Here is a 20,428-nt window from a genome sequence, read left to right on the forward strand (position 1 = left end):
GGGCAGGAGTTTCCAGATGTCTTGTACTCTGGATTTCCTAATATGAGAAGATGTGTTTTCCAAGTATCGTGAACATTTTCTCATCTGCAGCAGTGCTGAGGTATTTGGGTGACTCGGTTGAGGGTACGATAATACCCCTCTTCTTCCTCCACAAACCTCAAAGTGTGTCACAGGGAGGTGGTTTCTACCTCGTCTGCAAACCCTGAAAACCAGCTAATGACACACACACACACACACACACAGGATGTATTTGGAGTTGAGAAAGAGACAGAGCTGTGCCTGTATTTAGACAACCACATCGCGGTTCAAGACCAAAAGCAGACTTCATATGAGTGCTGACCTGTCTGGATCAAAATAAGGGCCAAGAAAGTGGAAGGAGAGGACTGCTAATGGCACACGAGGAAAAATACAGACCTTCAAACTTCCAAACGGGACATGTTTCTTCTCCTGTCCACAAAATAAATAATTCAATGGTAAATCTATGTCCACTCAAAGATTGTGAACCCTACTCTGTGTGTTTGTGTACACCAGTGAGTTTAAATGGGACAGTCTCGTAATTACCAGAGCAGCTGGTGCCCTTCTCGTTAGGCATGAAGCCAGGCTCACACGCACACAGGAATCCGCCTGGAGTGTTCTGACAGTGACCATTAGCACACAAACTTGGGCTCTCTGCACACTCGTCGACATCTGTCAAAAATAATCATTATGTAATTGATAGATCTGTCTTTGCAGGCAGTTTAAGACACAAACTTGAATCTAGTGTTTTCATAGCATATAACCTACTAAGATTTCATCACCTGGATTTAGAAGCATAGACGTCTTACAAAATCAGGCATATACTTAAAATTGTGTCTAAAAATGAAGTGAAGATTAGTAAAATTAAATATAAATATGACTATTTCTACAGAGAAACGCGCATTGTAATCAATGTTTGGTTCTGTTTTAGATCATTAGATATTATAGTGACTAAAATGATGTTTTCTTAAATGAAAAGTTCACCCAAAAGAATAATTTTGCATTCTTTGTTGGAATATCAAATAAAACATTTTGTTGTCATTATTTAATTTTGTTTTGGACCCCATTGGCTTTCATTGTGTGGGCAAAAATATTTTCAAAATACCTACATTTACATTTAGTAGAGCATACGCTTTTGTCCAAAGCGACTTACAGTTGAAAACAATGGAAGCAGTCAAAAACAACAAAAAAGCAATGACATGCAAGTGCGATTACAAATCTCAGTTAGCTTAACGCAGTGCACTTAGCAAGTTTTTTTTTACATTTATTTATTTATTGTTAATTTATTTATTTTATTGTTAATCAGTAAAAAGAAAACGAATAGAATACAAAAAGATTACAAAAGCTAGTGTTAGTAAAAAAGCAGTTAGTAAATGAAAAGACTGCAAGTCTAATGACACTATTTAAAGAATAGAATTAGAATAGAGAGTGCTAGAGTTAGAGTTTACTTTTTTGTGTTCCAGAGAGGATAGAAAGTAAGAAAGTAATACATGTTTTGAACTAAAACTGGATTTTCATTTTAGGGTGAACTATCCTTTTAAGAGGTTCCTTGACAAACACTGTCCGTTTAATCAATGACTGACTATATCAAATGGATGTATGATAGATTTACGGATGCATTACATAATTCAAAGGAATGAATTAGAGAACCAGTTTTTATAAACGGTAATGGCTGTTGAGATCTACAATATCAGTAGTTTAACCTTTGAACCCTCACCTACACATGTGATGCCCTCACTGTCTATTCTATAGCCCTCATCACAGATGCACTTGTAGCTGTCATCAGTGTTATAACAGATTCCTGCACCACAGATATCAGGTGTCACTTGACACTCATCAATCTCTGTGAATAGAGAGATAAAGAGAGAGAGAGAGAGAGAGAGAGGGAGAGAGGAAAATAAAGAACAAAGTTATTTTTTGTGTTTTCACAGTAAAGGCAATGCATTAAATAAACATCAGAGACAACATGAATCAACAAAAAAGTAATGCATTCCATCACTTATTGGAAGCAGACATTTATTGGCTTTGGTATGAATTTTTCTTTCTCTGAGGGAAGGAAAGAATGGCTGACCACGTATCTGGAGAATGTGAATTGCATAAGTTGGTTTATTAACTCTGTGCCAACAGTTAGGTGACTTGCTGTTAACAAAGATAATAAAATACACAATGTTAAGGTTACATATGTTAGGGTTTGTGATAGATATCTGCTCAGAAACAAAGAACAAAATATCTTTGCAACTTCCTAATTAATCCCTTGCTTGCTGTGGCCTGTTCTGACCTATGAAAGTTGAACATTCTGCTTACCACTTCCTGGATTAATAATAAAAAATTAAGTTAAGAAGAAGAATCAACAAGAGGTGAAAGAGCACAAAAGACCTAATTAGGTTTCACTGAGCAGTCTGTTCAGTTTTTAATTCCGAGTTTGTTACGTTTTAAAAGAAAAATTGTTTGGAGCTTCCTTCCTTTAAAAACATGATCTTGAAATATGCCCATAGGAAAACAAGAGGACTGAGCCGAATAGAGATGGATTTAAATGACTGATTCTTACTTTTGGTATATCAGTATTACAATATTTATACAAAACAGTAATTTTCCAGCCAAAACATGACTATAGACTAATCAGTAATAATGTGCATTCCAAATATACATTACATAAAAGGATGGACTCACCAGCCAGCTGTGTTGGGGAGATGTCCTGACTTTCTTTGGAGGGTGGAAGTGCCACAGGAGCGGGTGGTGACACCTTCTCCACTACCTCTGAAGAGTGACAGGGAATGGGGCAACATAGGAAGAGAAAGAAAATAGATTCAGGACATTCAACCGTCTACCAAGAAGTCCTACGAAATGCCATGGACAAGATTTTTTACAAAAGAAAAAATGTATTGCATGATCTCTCTCAATATGACAAACAAAAACTAAATATGTCCAACATCTACCACCACAGGTGCATATAACAGATCAACCCATTGTTGTCACCATCTGGATGTGTTTGTTTAGGCCACTTAGACACATCTGAAATGAATCGATTTATTCCAATTTAATCCAGTCACAAAAGAGGTGAAGAGGTTATTATGGGGATGTGCAAGTACAAGTGGGATTGAGACCTGGGAGGGCAGGCTCCATCCTGATTGTAGATACCCCTGGTGACAGCTGGGCCTGTCCGGGCTGTACTACTGACCTATCAACACTCATGTGGATATAAAGCTCCTTCAAACAGATAAGAAACAAATGACACACATAGTAATCGACTGATCCACAAAGAGATACAGCAAATGTATTGGTAACTTAAGCAAAGGAATAAGCAATTCAGTCTGCTTCTGCTCTGACAGCATTGGGGGTTAAAGTGGGCGGAGCTATAAATATTTTGGGCCCTGTCCCAAATGGCACATTTGATGCTTTGCGGTCATGCAAAGTCCATGATACTCTTTATCACTTTAGGTTTCAGAGAGAAGAGGGCCACTGAGACAAGCTGGAACTGATGCAGCATACTATCTGAGAGGCTTTCAGAATTATGTAAACAAAGTGTGAAAATAGATTGCAAAGGCTAAAGGTGGCAATTGGGACAGAGTCTCTAAAGTTGTGTGGAAGAAAGCGAGATGCAATCTCTCCAACCCTGCCCTTTACCCTCTCTCTCATACACACACACTCACGTGTACTAAACAATGAATAACCTCTTAATTTACAGTAGCTCTGGGATGAGAAAGTTAAACCATAAAAATATAAATAATTGTGAAACAAAATGGGGTTCCTCAGATTGCTACGCTGGCAGAATCCTTCAGAGAACTTCTAGGCATCTTTTGGAGGTCCCTCAAATATCCTTTAGTATATATATTTTTCATTAGAAATGAATCAAAACCTCACTGGGTTACTGGAGGAACATGAAGGAACTTCTAGGCTACACTTTGTACAATCATCAGAGAACTTAATAGGTGCCTAGAAGTTCTTCATAGGATTCCACCAGTGTGACAATCTGAGGAACCAAGCTTAAAAAAAAAAAAAAAGGGTGAAATCAAATCCATTTTGTTCCACAGAGAGACCAAAAACACTTGAATAAGCCTGCTTATCTCACTTGAAAGCCATGCTTTCCTAAACTGAGCTGTTAAAGGGTCTCAAAGAGTTGATCACATAGAAACATCTTGCCTAATTAAATTATTCGAGAGTGCTCTTGAAATAATACAGTGACTTTTAGTCTCTATCCTTCATAAACTGAAGAGACATTAAGCTTCAAACCAGCTAAACACTGCATGTCTAGACCCATCTTGAGCGTAATAAGTTTTTACCGTTTTAAACAACCAAAGCCTAAACCTTAAACTTTAAATCTTAAAAACCTCCACTTAAAACTGCTCTTTTGTAAATGTTAATAAAGGCCAATTAAAAAAACATACACAATCATTTACAAAGCAAAGGACGCACACTGACACATACACGCGCATTTGTAGAGCAGAATGCTGAGCGCACAGCGGCCATGCAGTAGTGATGACATGATGATGTCATGCTTTGTATGTTTGCAGTTCCTGCACGCAAGACTGCTGCTATTTTGCAGTGCTGCATTGATGTGTGCATGAAAGCATCAGCTGTGCTGCGTATTTAGCAGATCTTACTGCTGAATCAAACCCAACCTACCTGCCGGGGAACTGTGGGCACTATAGCAGATCATTATGTCATATAAAAACACAGAAATTAATTGTCACACAAAGCTAGAAAACAAATACTCACACATTTGTAAATTCAGTAAAATAGTGCTTCCAGCTATGCATCTTAATTTTAAGAAAAATAAAATAAAAACCATACATTTCGTCATGTAATTTATAAAAGGGTGAACTTCAGTGGATCAATTTTAGTTCCAGAGCAACTTTGAAACACGGTCTCCCAGCAACAGGACAAAACTTAATAAAGCCCAAGGACAAATACTTTCTCTCTGAACCTGGCCCACCTCCACCACACTTTTCAGCTGTGCAATGCTTTTATGAGCTGCTTTTGCAGAGAGGCTATAAAAATCTGTGCAGTTCATTTTGTGTGAGAGTAGTGAAAGGAGAAAATATGATGCGATGCACTGATCTTCTGGAATCCTTCATCAGCTTTGACATTGGTTTTGCAAGGTGGAAGCAATACTAATGACTTTCTGTCTCTGCCAAAGAGAGAACAATCCTGTGTTCACTTTCTATAGGAACAACAGAAGCTTGGCTACATTTTGGATCTCAGTCTTCTCCAGACTGGTGCCAAGTCTCATTCCATTGCCTGGTGCCAAGCGTGCATGTGATGACATTTAAAAGAGAAGGAAAGAAGGACAGGGAAGAGGGTGAAAGAGTTCTTGCTGGTGTGGTTATAGTGTGTGTATGTGTCTCTCCTTCATAAAATGCATCCAGGCAGACCATAATGTAAATAAACTTTGCATCACAAACCCGAATCTGTCAGGTTTCCTTAACACGTTTGGAATATCCAGCATGAGGCATATATAAAACAAACAAAACACAATGTCTGTATACTCACATACCTAATTCAGCCTGATGGATAAATAGAGAAGCTTAAAGCCATTCACAGTTTCTGTCCTGTGTGACTCACCAGGTAGCTGCCTCTCTGTGATGCTGAGAGCTTCCACGGGCTGCTGTAGGGTGGGGAAGGGCATGGGAGGATCCACAGGCGCTTGGTGTCTGATGGTGGGCTTGTTCTGCCTGTGAACGTCTGTCTGGATGTGTCCATTAGGAGGTTTGGGCTTGTAAATGTACGGTGTGGTGACATGATAACCCATTCCTCCTGGACAGATTTCTTTAAACGCAGCTATGAGAGAAGGAAAAAATTCTCAACGACATATTCACAAGAACAATTCTATCTATCTATCTATCCATCCATCCATCCATCCATCCATTTAATCTTTCAATCCAACTATCCTTTATATATCTATCTGATGGTCTGATAGCACTAAAGGCAAAAATCAAGAAATTTTGTAGGCCTCACATGGAGGCAAATACAAATGTAAGGTAACAAGTGTATATGAAAACGCAAAATTCTACAGCAGAATTAACAAAAACAGAGAGATGGCGTGTAAAAGCATCTTAATAGCCGAGCTGTGGAACACACATGCAAACCACACTGAAGTGTAGGACAGAGAGGGAATGATGCCAGTAGAACAGGTGGGGCTGACAGGGGGTGTTTCTCATGTAGCTTACCTGTCCCAGGTAGGGGGCAGTGGTCACAATGAGGACCCCAGGCCTTGCCCACACTACAACAGCATATCTGTTTACTCAGTTGAGTGGGCACAGGGTGCAAGCACTGCTTCCCCGAACTGACCAATCGGAAGCAAGCACCTTTTTCCTCACGAAGAGCAGGTGTTTCAGCTGGTTACCGTGGAGATGGAAGGAGGGAGGGAGGGGAGGAGTGTGCACGGTGTATGACACAAACATGGAAGAGAGATAAAGAAAAACAGAAGAGAAAAGAGATTCCCTTCACCTTGTGTTCCATCTATGCATGACTACAATGCCATAACAAAGAACAACTGCCTCTATAACCACATTAAAACAGAGTGTAGGGGAAAGCATGACAGACTGTGAATGAAAAGAGTGATTTTGTATTTTAACGCAAGATAGAAAAGAACACGGGACAAGAATACAACTACAGTAAGTGCAAAGAAGTCAGTTAAGCATAAAGCATGTGAGAAATGTTATATACAGGGGGTTAGTACATAAGGAATCACTTATCAGATACCTTCTTAAATATGTATGTTTGAATACAAATATGACAGTTCAGAAGTTTGGGGGGCGGGGTTGTACAGTAATGACAGATTAAACTGTTCAAAAGTGACCTCTTGATTGAGACTTTTACATTATAAAAAAAAACTATTTTTAACTTTTATCTTTAAAAAATCATTAGGATATTAAGTAAAAATCATATTTATATCCTATGAAAATATTTAGTAAATTTCCTAACATAAATATTTTTAAACTTAATTTTTGGTAAGCAATATGCATTACTAAGAACTTAATTTGGAGAACTTTATAGGTGATTTTCTCAATATTTAGATTTTTTTAAATCCTCAAATTCCAGATTTTCAAATAGTTGTATCTCGGCCAAATAATATCCTATCCTAACAAACCATACATTAATGGAAAGCTTCAGCTTACGGATGATGTATAAATCCCTATTTCGAAAAATGTACCCTTATATCACTGTGGTCCAGGGTCACATATAGTATTTGTATGTTATGTGTTGAATTAGTAGTAAATGGGACCCAGTGTTAAATAATGAAAACACTGCCACTTACTTTTTTGACACTTTGTTTGTAATGTGGCAATATGGATCAGTGCTATCAGGTAAATGTGTAGATATACAGTATAAAAGAATTGTCTATGTGCTTTCTCGCATATTAATTCCTAACCCACTTTAATAAAGAGCCAATTTCAAGCCAAGTTTTTTTTATAGAGATGTACAATTCAACATTTTTATATAGCGGATAACAGCAGATTTGTGTTGATAGACCTTACGTATACTATCAGCCAAAACATACTGTGTATACATGAGCAAAAAAACCAAAGGCTAAAAGGAGGATTAAAAGAACTGCGATCTTCTCTGAACAAAAGGACATGACGGTGTGTACCAGAAGTGTAATTTGGCAAACGTTGGCTTCCAGGAGAAGGATCAGCCACTATATTTATCACAATAACACAGACAGTACACTTAGGTTACCTCGCTAAATCACAGAGAAAGCTTGAGCGTATTTGTGCCCCATTGACCGACTGCACAAATGTTGCCAGCACATTTCAACCTTGCTGTTACATGTTCAGAGAACACTCTGTTCACGGGACAGCCTCGGGTAGTGTTAGAAGCCATGTTAAATCATGCTGCTAGCTAGACTAATCAGCCAGTCTGATTAGACTGAAGTCAAGCTGAAGTGATTAGCTGCACTCAATCTATTTACATTCGTAGATTTCTTTGAGTAGGTAAACAGGGAGACAGCAGGGATATGCCAAACACATCAGCCAACCAAGTTACACTGGATTTGAGAAGAGAAGAGAAGAGAAGAGAAGAGAAGAGAAGAGAAGAGAAGAGAAGAGAAGAGAAGAGAAGAGAAGAGAAGAGAAGAGAAGAGAAGAGAAGAGACTTACGGAAGCAGGTGGTCAGGCTGTGATCAGCCACAAAGCCTGGGTTGCAGATACATCTGTAGCTGCCCATGGTGTTTATGCAGTTTCCATTAGGACAAACTCCTTGAATCTGGCACTCATCAATATCTGAGGGAAATAACAGAAATAAGGAATTTTCATATTTTTTTCTGTGGAACACAAAATTCTATATTTTTGAAGAAAGATTCAAGTCAAAACAAGAATTATTTTGTCCACCGAGAGTCAAAACTACGGTGACCTTCATTGTATAGACAATGAAGCATTTTTCAATCTTATTATGTACTCTTCAGAAGAAAGAATGTTAATACAGTGTGGAACAACATGAGGACAAGGATATGATAACAGTTTTACACTGAGAATTCAAGAAAAGGCTTTATGCACACATTGTATAGTTTCATCTTGTTTTCTGGCATTAAAATCTAAAATGCTTAAAACACTCCATAGATAAATTTACTTGTGAAGAAAATTTTTTTTTTGGGATTGGTTTTAGAACATAAATAAATAGACAGATAAATGCTTAAAACATTAAAAACTATTTGCCAGTGGTGTTGGGAAAATAGAGATAATTTTCAGATTCAAGTTTTATAAGAAACGGAGCACCTCGGTGCTCGGGCCCTAAATATATTATGCACTTTTGCCTCTCAAGTAAATGATCTTCTCAGAGATGTTTCTTAAAAAAAACATAATATTACTAATGAATAAAATTACATTTTGCAGTATATGTGCATGCACAGGCACAACGAATGCATGTGATTTTTTTCCACAGCTAATATAAACCCATATGGTGTGATACACACACACACACACACACACAGAGAGAGAGAGAGAGAGAGAGAGAGCACTAATATCCCTCCAAGAGGCCATTGAGTGCAAGTTAAGGGCGTGGGCAGCCATCATTCCCAGTCACTTAGAGTGAGACACAGATCCAACACATTTCCTAATGCAATGCTAATGTGTTCATGATGAGAGTGATGTTCATGGAGAGAGGGCACACACTCAATCCCTCAAGCATCCAAACATCTGCACCAGAATACAGACTGGCCCAGAGGAGCTGTCACTTAAAGCCATGACATCATAATGTCCCCATTGAAACCCCACATCTCTATACAAAATACAACTAAAGAATCTGCTTGTTAGCAGATTCTTAAAGATCTCCTGTGGGGTGTATTTACAAAATCTAAACCACTTTTGGACATATTAATTCAGCTACCTGCATCTTATTCACTAACCACCCACAAACCAGGTTAACTTGGCACTACATGTGCTGATATAGTGCTACACACTGAGCATTCATTTATTTAATTTTCTTTTTTTTTTACTTCAAATGTCTCCTTTTTGTGTAAACTATGCTTATTTAGATTATGCTTATTAATATATTTGTGTCAACACTTAATAATGTTCCATTTGTCAATATTAGTTAACAACATAAGCATGAACTAACAATGAATTCAACTTCTAAAGCATTTATTTATCTTAATTTATGTTAATTTCCACAATTACAGATTTTTTGCATATATATATACTATAATATATTAATGGACCATGAACTAACAATGAACAGCTGTATTTATATTAACTAACATTAATAAAGATGAACAAATATTGTAAAAAAATATATATTGCTCATTGTTAGTTAACACATTAATGTTAACTAATGGGACCTTATTGTAAAATGTTACCAAGCTTACCAAGCTTTCACTTAGTTGCAAAAAATTACACAATGATTACACTTTCAAAGCATAATATAAAAAAAAAAAAAAAAAAAGCAAAATAATTTATACAGAAAAAAAGTTACAAATTAATAAAAGTGAAAATAATAAGAAACAGTTAAAGTAATTTAGACATAAGTTAAATGATTAAAAAGTGTGGAGACGAGGCTGATTATTCTTTGTCAGGCATGTTTATGAAAGCAAAAACCTGCCAATGAGGACAGAAATATGACTAATGACAGGAAGAGAGAAGTGGGAGCATCAGAGCCTGGCAGAACACCCAAACCACAAGAGACACGTTCACTTACGCAGTAAAACTCTGGCCTGACGCAGGAAAGCGTCAAAGGTTTGGGACTCTCAGTCCGTGTTATCAGGACAGTGATTACGTTCAAACTTAAAGGCACTCTGAGCACTAGGAAGTGCTCTAAACTAACCATGCTCAAATATTCATTAAGATATGGAGGTAACCCCCTTTGTGCTTTGAGGCCTGTTTATTAAATCTAAGATACATTTGAATCATCAAAACGGGGCTTGTTCTTCATACCTCCTCACGCCTCCTCATGCGGTGAAGAAATTAAAGGTGCACTAGACTTTCCAAATTCAATAGTACTTTTGAGAAATATAGTGCTCTGTAGGGAAATAAACATGGCACCCATAATGATCACATGATCAGCTACTATGTTTGCATACCATAAAAAAAAAATAACTTTTAAGGTTTATTAATAATGACAACCCCTAACATAAAATCTATTTTTGGTTTGTTTCAGAGTTTACTGGAGACTAAATAACTTCTTATTACTATTATTTTCTATGCATTTCTATATATGTCTCAATGTTGCCCAGATCTACCAGTCTCTCCCGACCCAGAGTGCCTGCGGCTAGGACACACGCTGGGCACTTCCCCTTAACACAGCCTGCTTCACTTTTAGCTGCGGTTCAGCTCTGGGTTTGGCAGACTGAGGTGGCTTTTGGTGGCTGCTAGCAGCAGATGTGTTTGGCTGGAGGTGTGTGGAGAAATAGAGTCAGAAAGACAAATAGGTACCAAAGGTTGCAAAGCCTTGATATAGAATAATGTGGATGCATAGACCGCACTATGCTCAAAATGCTCAAAAGCTTGGGGTCATAGAGACTGATCAAAAGAGACATAATAGATATTTATAATGTTTTAAGGAAATTCTGTTTCAAATAAATGCTGTTCTTTCAAGCTTTCTATTCATAGAATCCTAAAAAAACAAAATATCTCATATTCCACAAAATACTAAGCAGCACAACTCTTTTCAACATTGATAATACTAATAAAAGACTTGATTAATAGCTGCTGAAAATTCAGTTTTGCCATAACAGAAATGAATTACATTTGAATATATACTCAAATAAAAACAGTTATTTTTAATTATAATAAAAAATTAATAAAAATAGTTATTTTTCACAATATTATATATTTTTTTAAATCTTCTTATAGGATTAAAAAATCTTACCAACCCCAAACTTTTGATTGGTTGAGTAATTAAGAGCAGATTCAGCAATTTTATAGTTACTAACTAGAATACTGTTTTTATTTGTAATTAAACAATATTGGCGTCCCAATCCCAAATCTGTCTTATTAGCATGCTAAACAAGAGTTTACATTGCCAAGGCATACATTAACAGCATGTGACAGCATGAGCGTTACTTAATTTTGAGTCAGGCTGAGGAAAAGCCCTGAAGTCTTTCTGGCTGCTGGCCCTGATGTGTTGGATCGCTTGCTATTACATCCAACTTCAACATAGATTAGAAAGATCTATCAAAGATGCCACCTGTCTCTCCTCGTAACGGTGAAAGAAAGTCTTGTCTGTGATGGATCTGGGACACCGTTTTAAAATGGCAATGTAATGAAAGGAACCGTATATGGTGTTTGTGGCCAGCTGTGACATGCAAAGGCCAGTGGGGGGCGAACTGAATTATAAGTATGTGACAATGATATATTTACTCATGCATCTTATAAAAAATCATCACAATCTATGCATAACTACACAAGCATGAACATTTTTTGCACAACAAACATGCCCACTGCAAGAACAAAAAAAAATAAAAATACATACACATACGCATGCATGAGCAATAAAGTAATACAAGCAGAAACAAGCCATGGATCTTACCGATACAGCGAGTGGCATTCAGCCTCTTATAGCCTTGAGGACATTCAATCAAAGGAATCGCTATGGAGAAAAAAGAGAGAGAGAATGAGGAGGTGGAGGATAAAAAAACAGCACATTTAGATACAGCTCTAAAGACAAGCCTACTCTTACAGCAAATTTAAGAAAACTTTTTGATGTAGTAAGAACACGCACAAAAAAGTATTTTTTGTTTGTTTCTAAAAAGTAACTTATGCTCACCATGATTGCATTTATTTACAGTAATATTTAGAAATAACATATTTAATATATATATTTTTTAAATAACTTATTTCTGTGATAGCAAACTGAATTTTCAGCAGCCATTTATTCAGTCTTCAGCGAAGAATCACATGATTCTTCAGAAATCATTTAATATGCTGATCTGGTGCTCAAGAAACATTTCTTATTATCAGTAATGGTAAAAAAAATGTGTGCGTCTTTGCCAGGATTCTCTGAAAAATCGAAAGTTTAAAAGAACAATTTAGATATAGTTTAATTTAATGTATCCTTTCTGAGTTTTAATTTCATAATATCTTTAAATTTCTTAAATCAATTTCCACAGGAAACCAACGGGATATAAAGGGAAGCAAAACGCAGTCACTCAGGATTCAGAGGGAACACTGTTCTTACATGTTCTACACTAACACACATCCAAACACAGATCATGAATCACTCTATATAGTCTGTTGTTAAACGCACCATCGTCTCTGAGCTCATAGATTAAAAAAAAATAAGAAGCCAGCAAGAACATTGTACATAGTTCTGTAGCTGTGTGTCTCAGGGGAGGCCTTGCGACTGGGAACTCGTAGCAGGAACAGGGTTTACTTCCCTCTCATTCTCATGGGTAATGACCGTAATAAATTACAGAAATAGAACATAGAGAGAGTGAGACAGAATGACTCATTTGGAAGAGAACAGAATGGCATCGGCACTTCCAGGGGTCATATTTTGAGCCTGCTTCAGACATAAAGGGGGCTGAACTTCAGACTTGTTTACATCTTCATTACCCCAACACTTGCGTTCAGTTTCTGCCATGCACTTCTATTTCCGTTCAGTGCCAGCTGATGTCCTAGTAAGTGCTTGCCTACAGCTGCTGTAAACAGAGCTCGGAGACAACGGTAATGTCACATCAACTTCACACCTCTCATGGCTATATTGAATCGCCGTGCCTCCAAAATAGAGTAAACATCTACGTGAAAATGAGATGAAAATGTGTGAGATGAATATACCACACTTTTCAAGAAAAGGAATAACATTTCAATTGGCATCTGAAGATTGAAAAACAATCCTTAAAAAAGTTATAAACTCGTGAACGTTTGTTTTGGTGACGTCCATAAGGTTTAAATCAGTGTTATGTCTGAGAATGCACAGAATGCAGTGATGCCCATATATGGACAGAGAATTTCAGAAACATCTACGGACATACAGCAGAGGGAAAGAGAGTGCGAGGGGTGGAAAGCTAACGGTTTTCTGTATGGAGTGACTTCAGAGAGGTGACTAAGCATGAAGGAATCACGACTGCATGAGTAAATCTGTGTATGTGTGTGTGTGTGTATATAAGGGACTATGTGCCAGGTGAGTCAGCATGTCAGTAAGTTCAACATAGCACGTGTAACCAAATACTTTACAGCTTTCTCTTTCCTTTGCCCATTCATTACACACTTGCCTTTTCTCTGCGGAATGCACCCCTTCCCTCTTGTTCTCGCTGTGATATTAGGACCATGTGTCTGTTGAGTCACAGCCACTTGGAGATTTGACATCAAATGGTTTTCAAAAGAACTCCTCATAGTTTCTTTTAGTTAGTGAGAAATCAGTGCTGGGCCTCTTGATGAATCATTGCTTTCCCGCTCATTTCGGACCGCACTACTGTGGAATACTGTGCACAATCATTCTGAAAGTGTTTCATCTCAAAAGAGGCCCAGACATGCTAATGTTTAACGTGTGTTTCACTCTGATCATACAATAGTTAGTTTCAGTCATTCTGGTTTTTCAATTAACAGACTAAAAGTGAAAATTTAAGACATATGCTTGAGTTTGTGTGTGAGGGACAGACAGATGTTCGTGTGTGGTAAGGTAAAACAGATGTTTGAAAGAAAGAGAGGGTATGAGGGTGAGAAAGGTGTTTTTTCTAATGAAAACGAGGTAGATGATTTTCTACATGATGAAGAGACTGTTGTTTTTGTGTGTGAGGTAGAAATGGGTATTTTTGTTTGTGAAAATGTGTCAGATGTTTGGCTATGCGAGAAAGATGTTTTCATGTGTAAGTGAGGTATGTATTTTTGGTCATGAAAAGAGAAGGATGTTTGTCTGTGTAAAAGTGGAAAGTATACTTCTATTGTCCACATTCCACTTTGGTTCAAGGATGTCTGCGCACATTGCGATTTTTGTGCACATTAGCAACTTAAGCAAGTTATTTGAGCACTTGATCCAAAACAAATAGTGCACACATGCAGAACATGTCCATCCTCAGTCGGGGTCAATAAAGTATATTTTAACTTGTATGCTCAATTAACCATTCATAAAGTCCCACTTCATTCGTTAGACAAGACAGAGCAGTTATTTTAGGTATGAGGAAAAAAAGGCCTAAGCCTTCACATTTTTTAAGAAATTTAAACAATAAATACCATTTTGTGTCTCTTTAATGTGAGTGACAGATTGCTGTAGTGCCTCAGTTCAAGTGGCATGCTAACTAATCATTTTTTCCTCTTTACTAGTTATAGCATGAAAATAAACATGAATGCACATCAATGGGTATGTTGTTTCAACCATGGAAATATGTCAAAACACACATTTTTCAAGTTCATTTGCATTAATCTACACCCCTGTTTTGGTGGTTGGACAAAAATGTCAGATTCTGTGAAGGGTCAGTTGTGTGCTAGGAGCAGGAAGCAAGAAGAATGTCTTGAGACAATTTATGTGTGTGAGATGAGTGTTTATGTTTGTGAAAGCTAGGTAGATGATTGTCTTAATGGTTGTTTTTCTTTGTAAAAATGTGGCAGATAATTGTGCAAGACCAAAGTTTTTGTTTCTGTGAGCGAGGCAGTAACTTACATGTTTTCTTGGGGCATTTTTGGCATTTGTGGAATCCCCATGATGTCCCCACCGTCCCACAACAGGCATCTTGTTTAGACAGGCCAGGCAGAGCTTTCCCACACTACAAATCAAATCCAGTAAGTTAACAAAAGATTTCAAGAACAAGACAGAAAAACAGAGATACTCATCTAGACCATTTTCCACACACTCATACATAATTCTGCTCACACACAGCTCTTGATCCCTGTTCTTTCTGATCAACACTCGGATATCCCTCCCCTGACTCAATCTAATCTCCTAAACCAGGCAGGAAGTGAACAACAATGTAGGAGACAGCAATGATACACAACTCAAACGACTTGATAACACCCTCCTCTCTGCTGACACGAAAAGAAAAAGTTGCAAATTAAGTCCAAATGGTTTCAAAAAGGGTCACATCACTTTACGATTAGAGTAAACATACAAGACTTGGGTCAACTTTATAATAATAACTTGACAGACTAGCAACTATAGGTGTAGAAGACAACTGGATGTTCATTTAATCTGGAGACAGGTACTCTTTTGAGAATCATTCTTTTGTATTTCATCTGCAGTGCTCTTCTTAAGAGACAGATGTTCCCTTGAGCACCACAATGTTCTGGTGGGAGTGCAATCTCACTATTCATTTTGTCTTTCACTCTACTTCTTGATCATCTGATGATAGCTGAAAATGAGTTCGTTTAAAAGACATTAAAAGTGAGAGACTGAGAGTAATAGTGGATGAATGATTCACAGCTCAAAGCAATGGTGACACAGACAGAGATACAGAAGAATAGAAAGGTAAAGGTAGAGAAGACACTTTTTTTTGTCGAGTGTTTTTGTCCATTCAATAAAGTTAAATGAGAACCCATTGGCTTTCATTGTATGGATAAAAACACAGAGACATCTTTCAAAATATCTCCTTTTGAAGAAAGAATAACAAAGAGCCTTAGAGATTTGGAATGACATGTAGGTGAGCAAATGATGACAGAAAGTTCATTTTTGGGGTGAAATATCGAAATATAGTGTAAATATTGCATTTGCTCACATAAAAGCTTTGGTAGCCCTTTATTTTACAGTCCTGTTCCTCATGTACATACTATGTACTTATTATAGTAATTACAATAACTATGTAATAACTAGGTACTAACCCTGAACTTACCCCTAAACCTAACCCTACCCCATGTAGTTACCTTGTATTACCAGAACTTTCTTGGATAAATACACTGTAAGTACACTATAAGTACATTTTAGTACACGTACTGTAAAATAAAGTGCAACCAAAGCTTTATACATGAGTTCACAAGCAAACACTATTTGTATCTCTGACCTGCATTCCAGCAGTCTCCTGGAAGCAGCGTCCCAGCTGGTTCTTGGAAGTCACCGGCTGGTATTGGGGGTATGTTTGCTGGTTGGGGTAAATGACGCCGCTGTGAGTCTGTCCGTGTTGGATGCTCTGGCTGCTGCTGTGGTAGGTGAAGGTGCGGCTGGACTGTGTGTTTTTGACCTGCCCGTTATTGTCCACCGGAGACACCTGATGGATCTGGACAGAGGCTTCTGGAGGATGTTTCACATGGACATTCACCAAACCTGCAGAAAAGTTACACTTTAAAGGGGATTCATGTGGTTTCAATACAAAGTTGAGCTTAGTCAACAGAATTTGTGGTGTAATGATAACTGATTCCTTGTATAATATCCAGTTTTACAACTTCATTGTCAATATAACACAACGCCATAAACCCTAAAACTCTAAAATGACTGTAGAAATCTCAAGTTTTTGATAGAATAATTAATGCAATAGCTTTTATAAAATTATCACATTTTACGGCATTTACTTCCACCAGGGATTGACCCCAATCACTTGTACATGGATCATTGTTCCCTTAATTTTTGCTCTTTTTTAGAGAAATCTTTTTTTTTCAGGTAATTAAGAAATTCCTCACATTAAACTCATGCTAACACATTTTGTTTAGATATTGTAGCTATACTGAGTATTTAAATGTTTATGGCTCAGCCCCATTGACTTCCATTATAAGTGTCTCACTGTAACCTAGACTTATATTATTATTATTATTTAAGAAAACAAAGGACAATTGACAATTGATTTTTTGGGGAATTCTGAGCTCTGATTATTTCTTTAATAACAGCAAAGCCATGTATTTCTGAATAACAAGTGTCAGACAGATTTTCTGCAGGTAAAAACACAGAAATAAAAGTGTTACCCTGGTTTTGCCCAGTGCCGTAGGTGAGGGGTAACGTGTGCGTTGAGTGTACATGTGTCTTCTGTCCGTTTACAACAGTATGTTGACCCTGGTGACCGTTGGGATTCACCATTTGGCAGAATTTTCCAGTAAAGTTTGGTGGGCACTGGCACTTGTCCCGAGCGCTGCATTTTCCTCCATTCATGCAGGGCAAATGGCAAACAACTAAAACACACACATACACAAACAGAGCAAAGCATGGTTAATCAGAGCAATGTTTAGTTTAGTGACAGCTTCCCTTTCAGAGACCCATCACATTTAAGAGACTGACAAACATATACACAGATGAACCAACAAAATTATCATCAAACTTTAGTTTCGTCCCATGTTTGAGCAAGTGTTTGCTTGTGGGCTGTTGTGTGCGTGTGTGTAGGTGTTTAAATGCTTTACACAAAAGCTGTTTAGGAACTTTTGTGGTGGCGTGTAATGAGAGTTCTACGTGACACATTTCCACTGAAACATGCCATTATGGTGACGGACCATTCTTCCGTGAAACATCTTCGACTTTCTCTCTGCCTCGCTCGCATTTAGCCATTTTTCACACTGCTTAAAATCTCACTTGAGCTTTTAGATCACGTTCAGCTCAGTAATAATACTAGCAACATGATGAATGTATTTAATTATCCCACAGCTGAGGTAAATAAATGTTTTGGGGATTGAGGTTTTTTTACGGCAATATATACGTGTTGTGGAATCGGACATTATTTCGAACATTTGACTTATAACAGTCTTATTTTTATATACATTTTCACAAACGTTTTTTATTCATGAAGCATTATTTCATTCATTTTTCCAAATGAGGGTAACCCCAAATGTCCCCAAAGAGAGGTTTTGTCATATTTAACAGTCTTCCAGGGACAATTTCGTCCCCAAGGTATAGCTAAACAATCCCACACTCACACACAAACAAATACATATATTTTCTCCAATACATTGGTGTATTTATATTAATATTTACATTCACTCTGACAAAGCATGATTTATACACAACATGCGCACACACACTTTCATTATTTCTGCTCTAGTGGGAAATCTAGGACTATTCCACAGTGCCAACAGTGAACCACAGGCAATAACTTGACACACTCATGTATCAACATTGAATCACGCACACATACACACACATTTATACACATCCTGCCTAACTAGTATACTACACAGCACCACTATCTCCCGGACAGAAGGAAATAGAGCTGTATGATAGTAAACCAATTTAATGCGGCAGAAATGGCAAGACAACAAGCAGAAGAAGAATGACAGACCACACAATCATAAACTTTCACTCTTTCACACATTAATGACTATAACATGGTTTATTATATAAAAGAGGTATTTATATTTTTATGAGATATAAACACTGCTGATCTGGTGCTTAGACCATTTTTATTGTCAGAGCTGGCTTTATCTATAGCAAGATGACTACTACAGAGGTCCTCACACATACACAATGACTTTCAGATGAGCTGACAGCCAGGAGCAGCTCTAATGAGAGGCCTTGCAGGACAGACTCGACTAGAGACTAGCAGAATATCTCTGGTGGAATAAACATTTTAAAAACCCAGCTAGGTGCAAATGAAAGAAGTCAAAACCCCAAAGAGAAAACCAACAACAACAAAATGCAATTTGAATACATAAAATATTTCCTTTTTTTAATGTTGCACACGTGTGCCACACAACTCTAAAATGAACTTTGTATTTTATTGTATTTTTTTTTATCACATTTTCCAGATGTTCACAATTCATTTTTTTGTTTATATTCTACATCAACCAACCCAAAAACAAATATGCCAACTAACTTCACTTATGTATGATATCATATCATGATTTTAGCCAGGTGGCATAATATACCACAGGCTTAGAATGCTAATATTAAATAATATAGTTAATATATAGTTGGCTTTCATCAGAAGCATTTTTTACAGGTTTTGTCTTTCCATACAGAAGTATTTTATTCCATGAATAATTCCAAAAGTTTCAGATCTGCATTTATCTGATGATAAAAACATGTATAATTACTCTGAAATATTTTTATGATTTTAAACACCTGTTGTCTATTTTCATATATTTTAAAATGGAATGTATTCCTGATCTTCAGCAGTCATTTCTCTACTCTTCATTGTCACATGACCCTTCAGAAACAGTTCTATTATGCTGATTTGATGTTCAAGAAACATTTCTTCTTATTATCAATGACTTACTCAGTTGTGCTGTGTATTGAAACCTTGACAATACGTTCAGTAAAACAGCATTTATTTGACATTTACATTGTATAACAATAACAATTCTTTATACTGTCAATTCTGATCAATTTAATGCACCCTTGCTGAATAAAAGTATTAATTTATATACTTTTAATATACTTTTAAATGTGTATGATCACTCTGAATCACAAATTAAAACAACACACACACACACACACACACACCACACACACACACACACACACACACACAAACACACACACACACACAAACACACATCAGTCTTAAAGTCCCACATCCACACTAATTCTATTTTTCTATACAACAAATAAAAAATTATTAGATTAGATTTTCTGATGATATGTAACACACAGACATTAAATGCATTTCAAAACTGGAAAATGAGTTTCACATAAGTGAGAACAGAAAAGCAAGTCATCAGAGCTTTTTGTAATTGCGATGTCAATAGCCCACCTGGAATACCAAAAAGAGCAGCCACCCACGGCCCATGAACAGACGGAGTAACATTTTCCTGTAAACCCTGACGCCTCTGCTAGTACAGACAGGTTCAGTGGCAGCTCCATGGGGATGACTGTCATAACACCTAACACAACTGTGTCCAACAACGCATTTGGGTGAGACATTTACACATACACAGTCACTCAGGATGAACAATCAGCTCCAGTTAGAGCAGTCTGGACATCACTAATGATTTTCATAAGTGCACTGATACATTCCTCTCTCCAGTGCAATCATAAAGGAGCATACAGCTACACGTCGATCAGTTGTGATAATGCATTTGTAGTTCTATGAGATGAGGTCTATTGACCAATGTGGCAGTCAAAACTTAGAGTTGATCAATACTTCACAGGTCTGTACGACAGTCTCTATGTGTTCGTGGAGTTCTGCTCAAAAAAATGA

The 20,428-nt window shown here is 37.2% G+C and overlaps 1 protein-coding gene across 16 annotated transcripts in view; it reads right to left on the minus strand.

Moving 5' to 3' along the window:
- Positions 1-20,428, minus strand: part of LOC127976137 (latent-transforming growth factor beta-binding protein 1) — a 75,547-nt gene that overhangs the window by 20,294 nt on the left and 34,825 nt on the right. For 6 of the 16 annotated variants that reach the window (XM_052580322.1, XM_052580329.1, XM_052580326.1 and 3 more), the window contains exons 6-17: positions 17,268-17,471; positions 16,376-16,635; positions 15,046-15,148; positions 11,977-12,036; positions 8,115-8,237; positions 6,183-6,350; positions 5,578-5,793; positions 4,639-4,658; positions 3,120-3,222; positions 2,686-2,772; positions 1,733-1,858; positions 562-687 (exon numbers count right to left, since the gene is read on the minus strand). In XM_052580322.1, the coding sequence (XP_052436282.1) occupies positions 562-687; positions 1,733-1,858; positions 2,686-2,772; positions 3,120-3,222; positions 4,639-4,658; positions 5,578-5,793; positions 6,183-6,350; positions 8,115-8,237; positions 11,977-12,036; positions 15,046-15,148; positions 16,376-16,635; positions 17,268-17,471 (1,596 nt within the window). The remainder of the gene's footprint in view (positions 1-561; positions 688-1,732; positions 1,859-2,685; positions 2,773-3,119; positions 3,223-4,638; positions 4,659-5,577; positions 5,794-6,182; positions 6,351-8,114; positions 8,238-11,976; positions 12,037-15,045; positions 15,149-16,375; positions 16,636-17,267; positions 17,472-20,428) is intronic. The other 10 variants (XM_052580331.1, XM_052580324.1, XM_052580328.1 and 7 more) reach the window with 3 other exon arrangements.

This window comes from Carassius gibelio, chromosome B17, assembly GCF_023724105.1.
Source record: "Carassius gibelio isolate Cgi1373 ecotype wild population from Czech Republic chromosome B17, carGib1.2-hapl.c, whole genome shotgun sequence".
NCBI classification, from domain to species: domain Eukaryota; kingdom Metazoa; phylum Chordata; class Actinopteri; order Cypriniformes; family Cyprinidae; genus Carassius; species Carassius gibelio.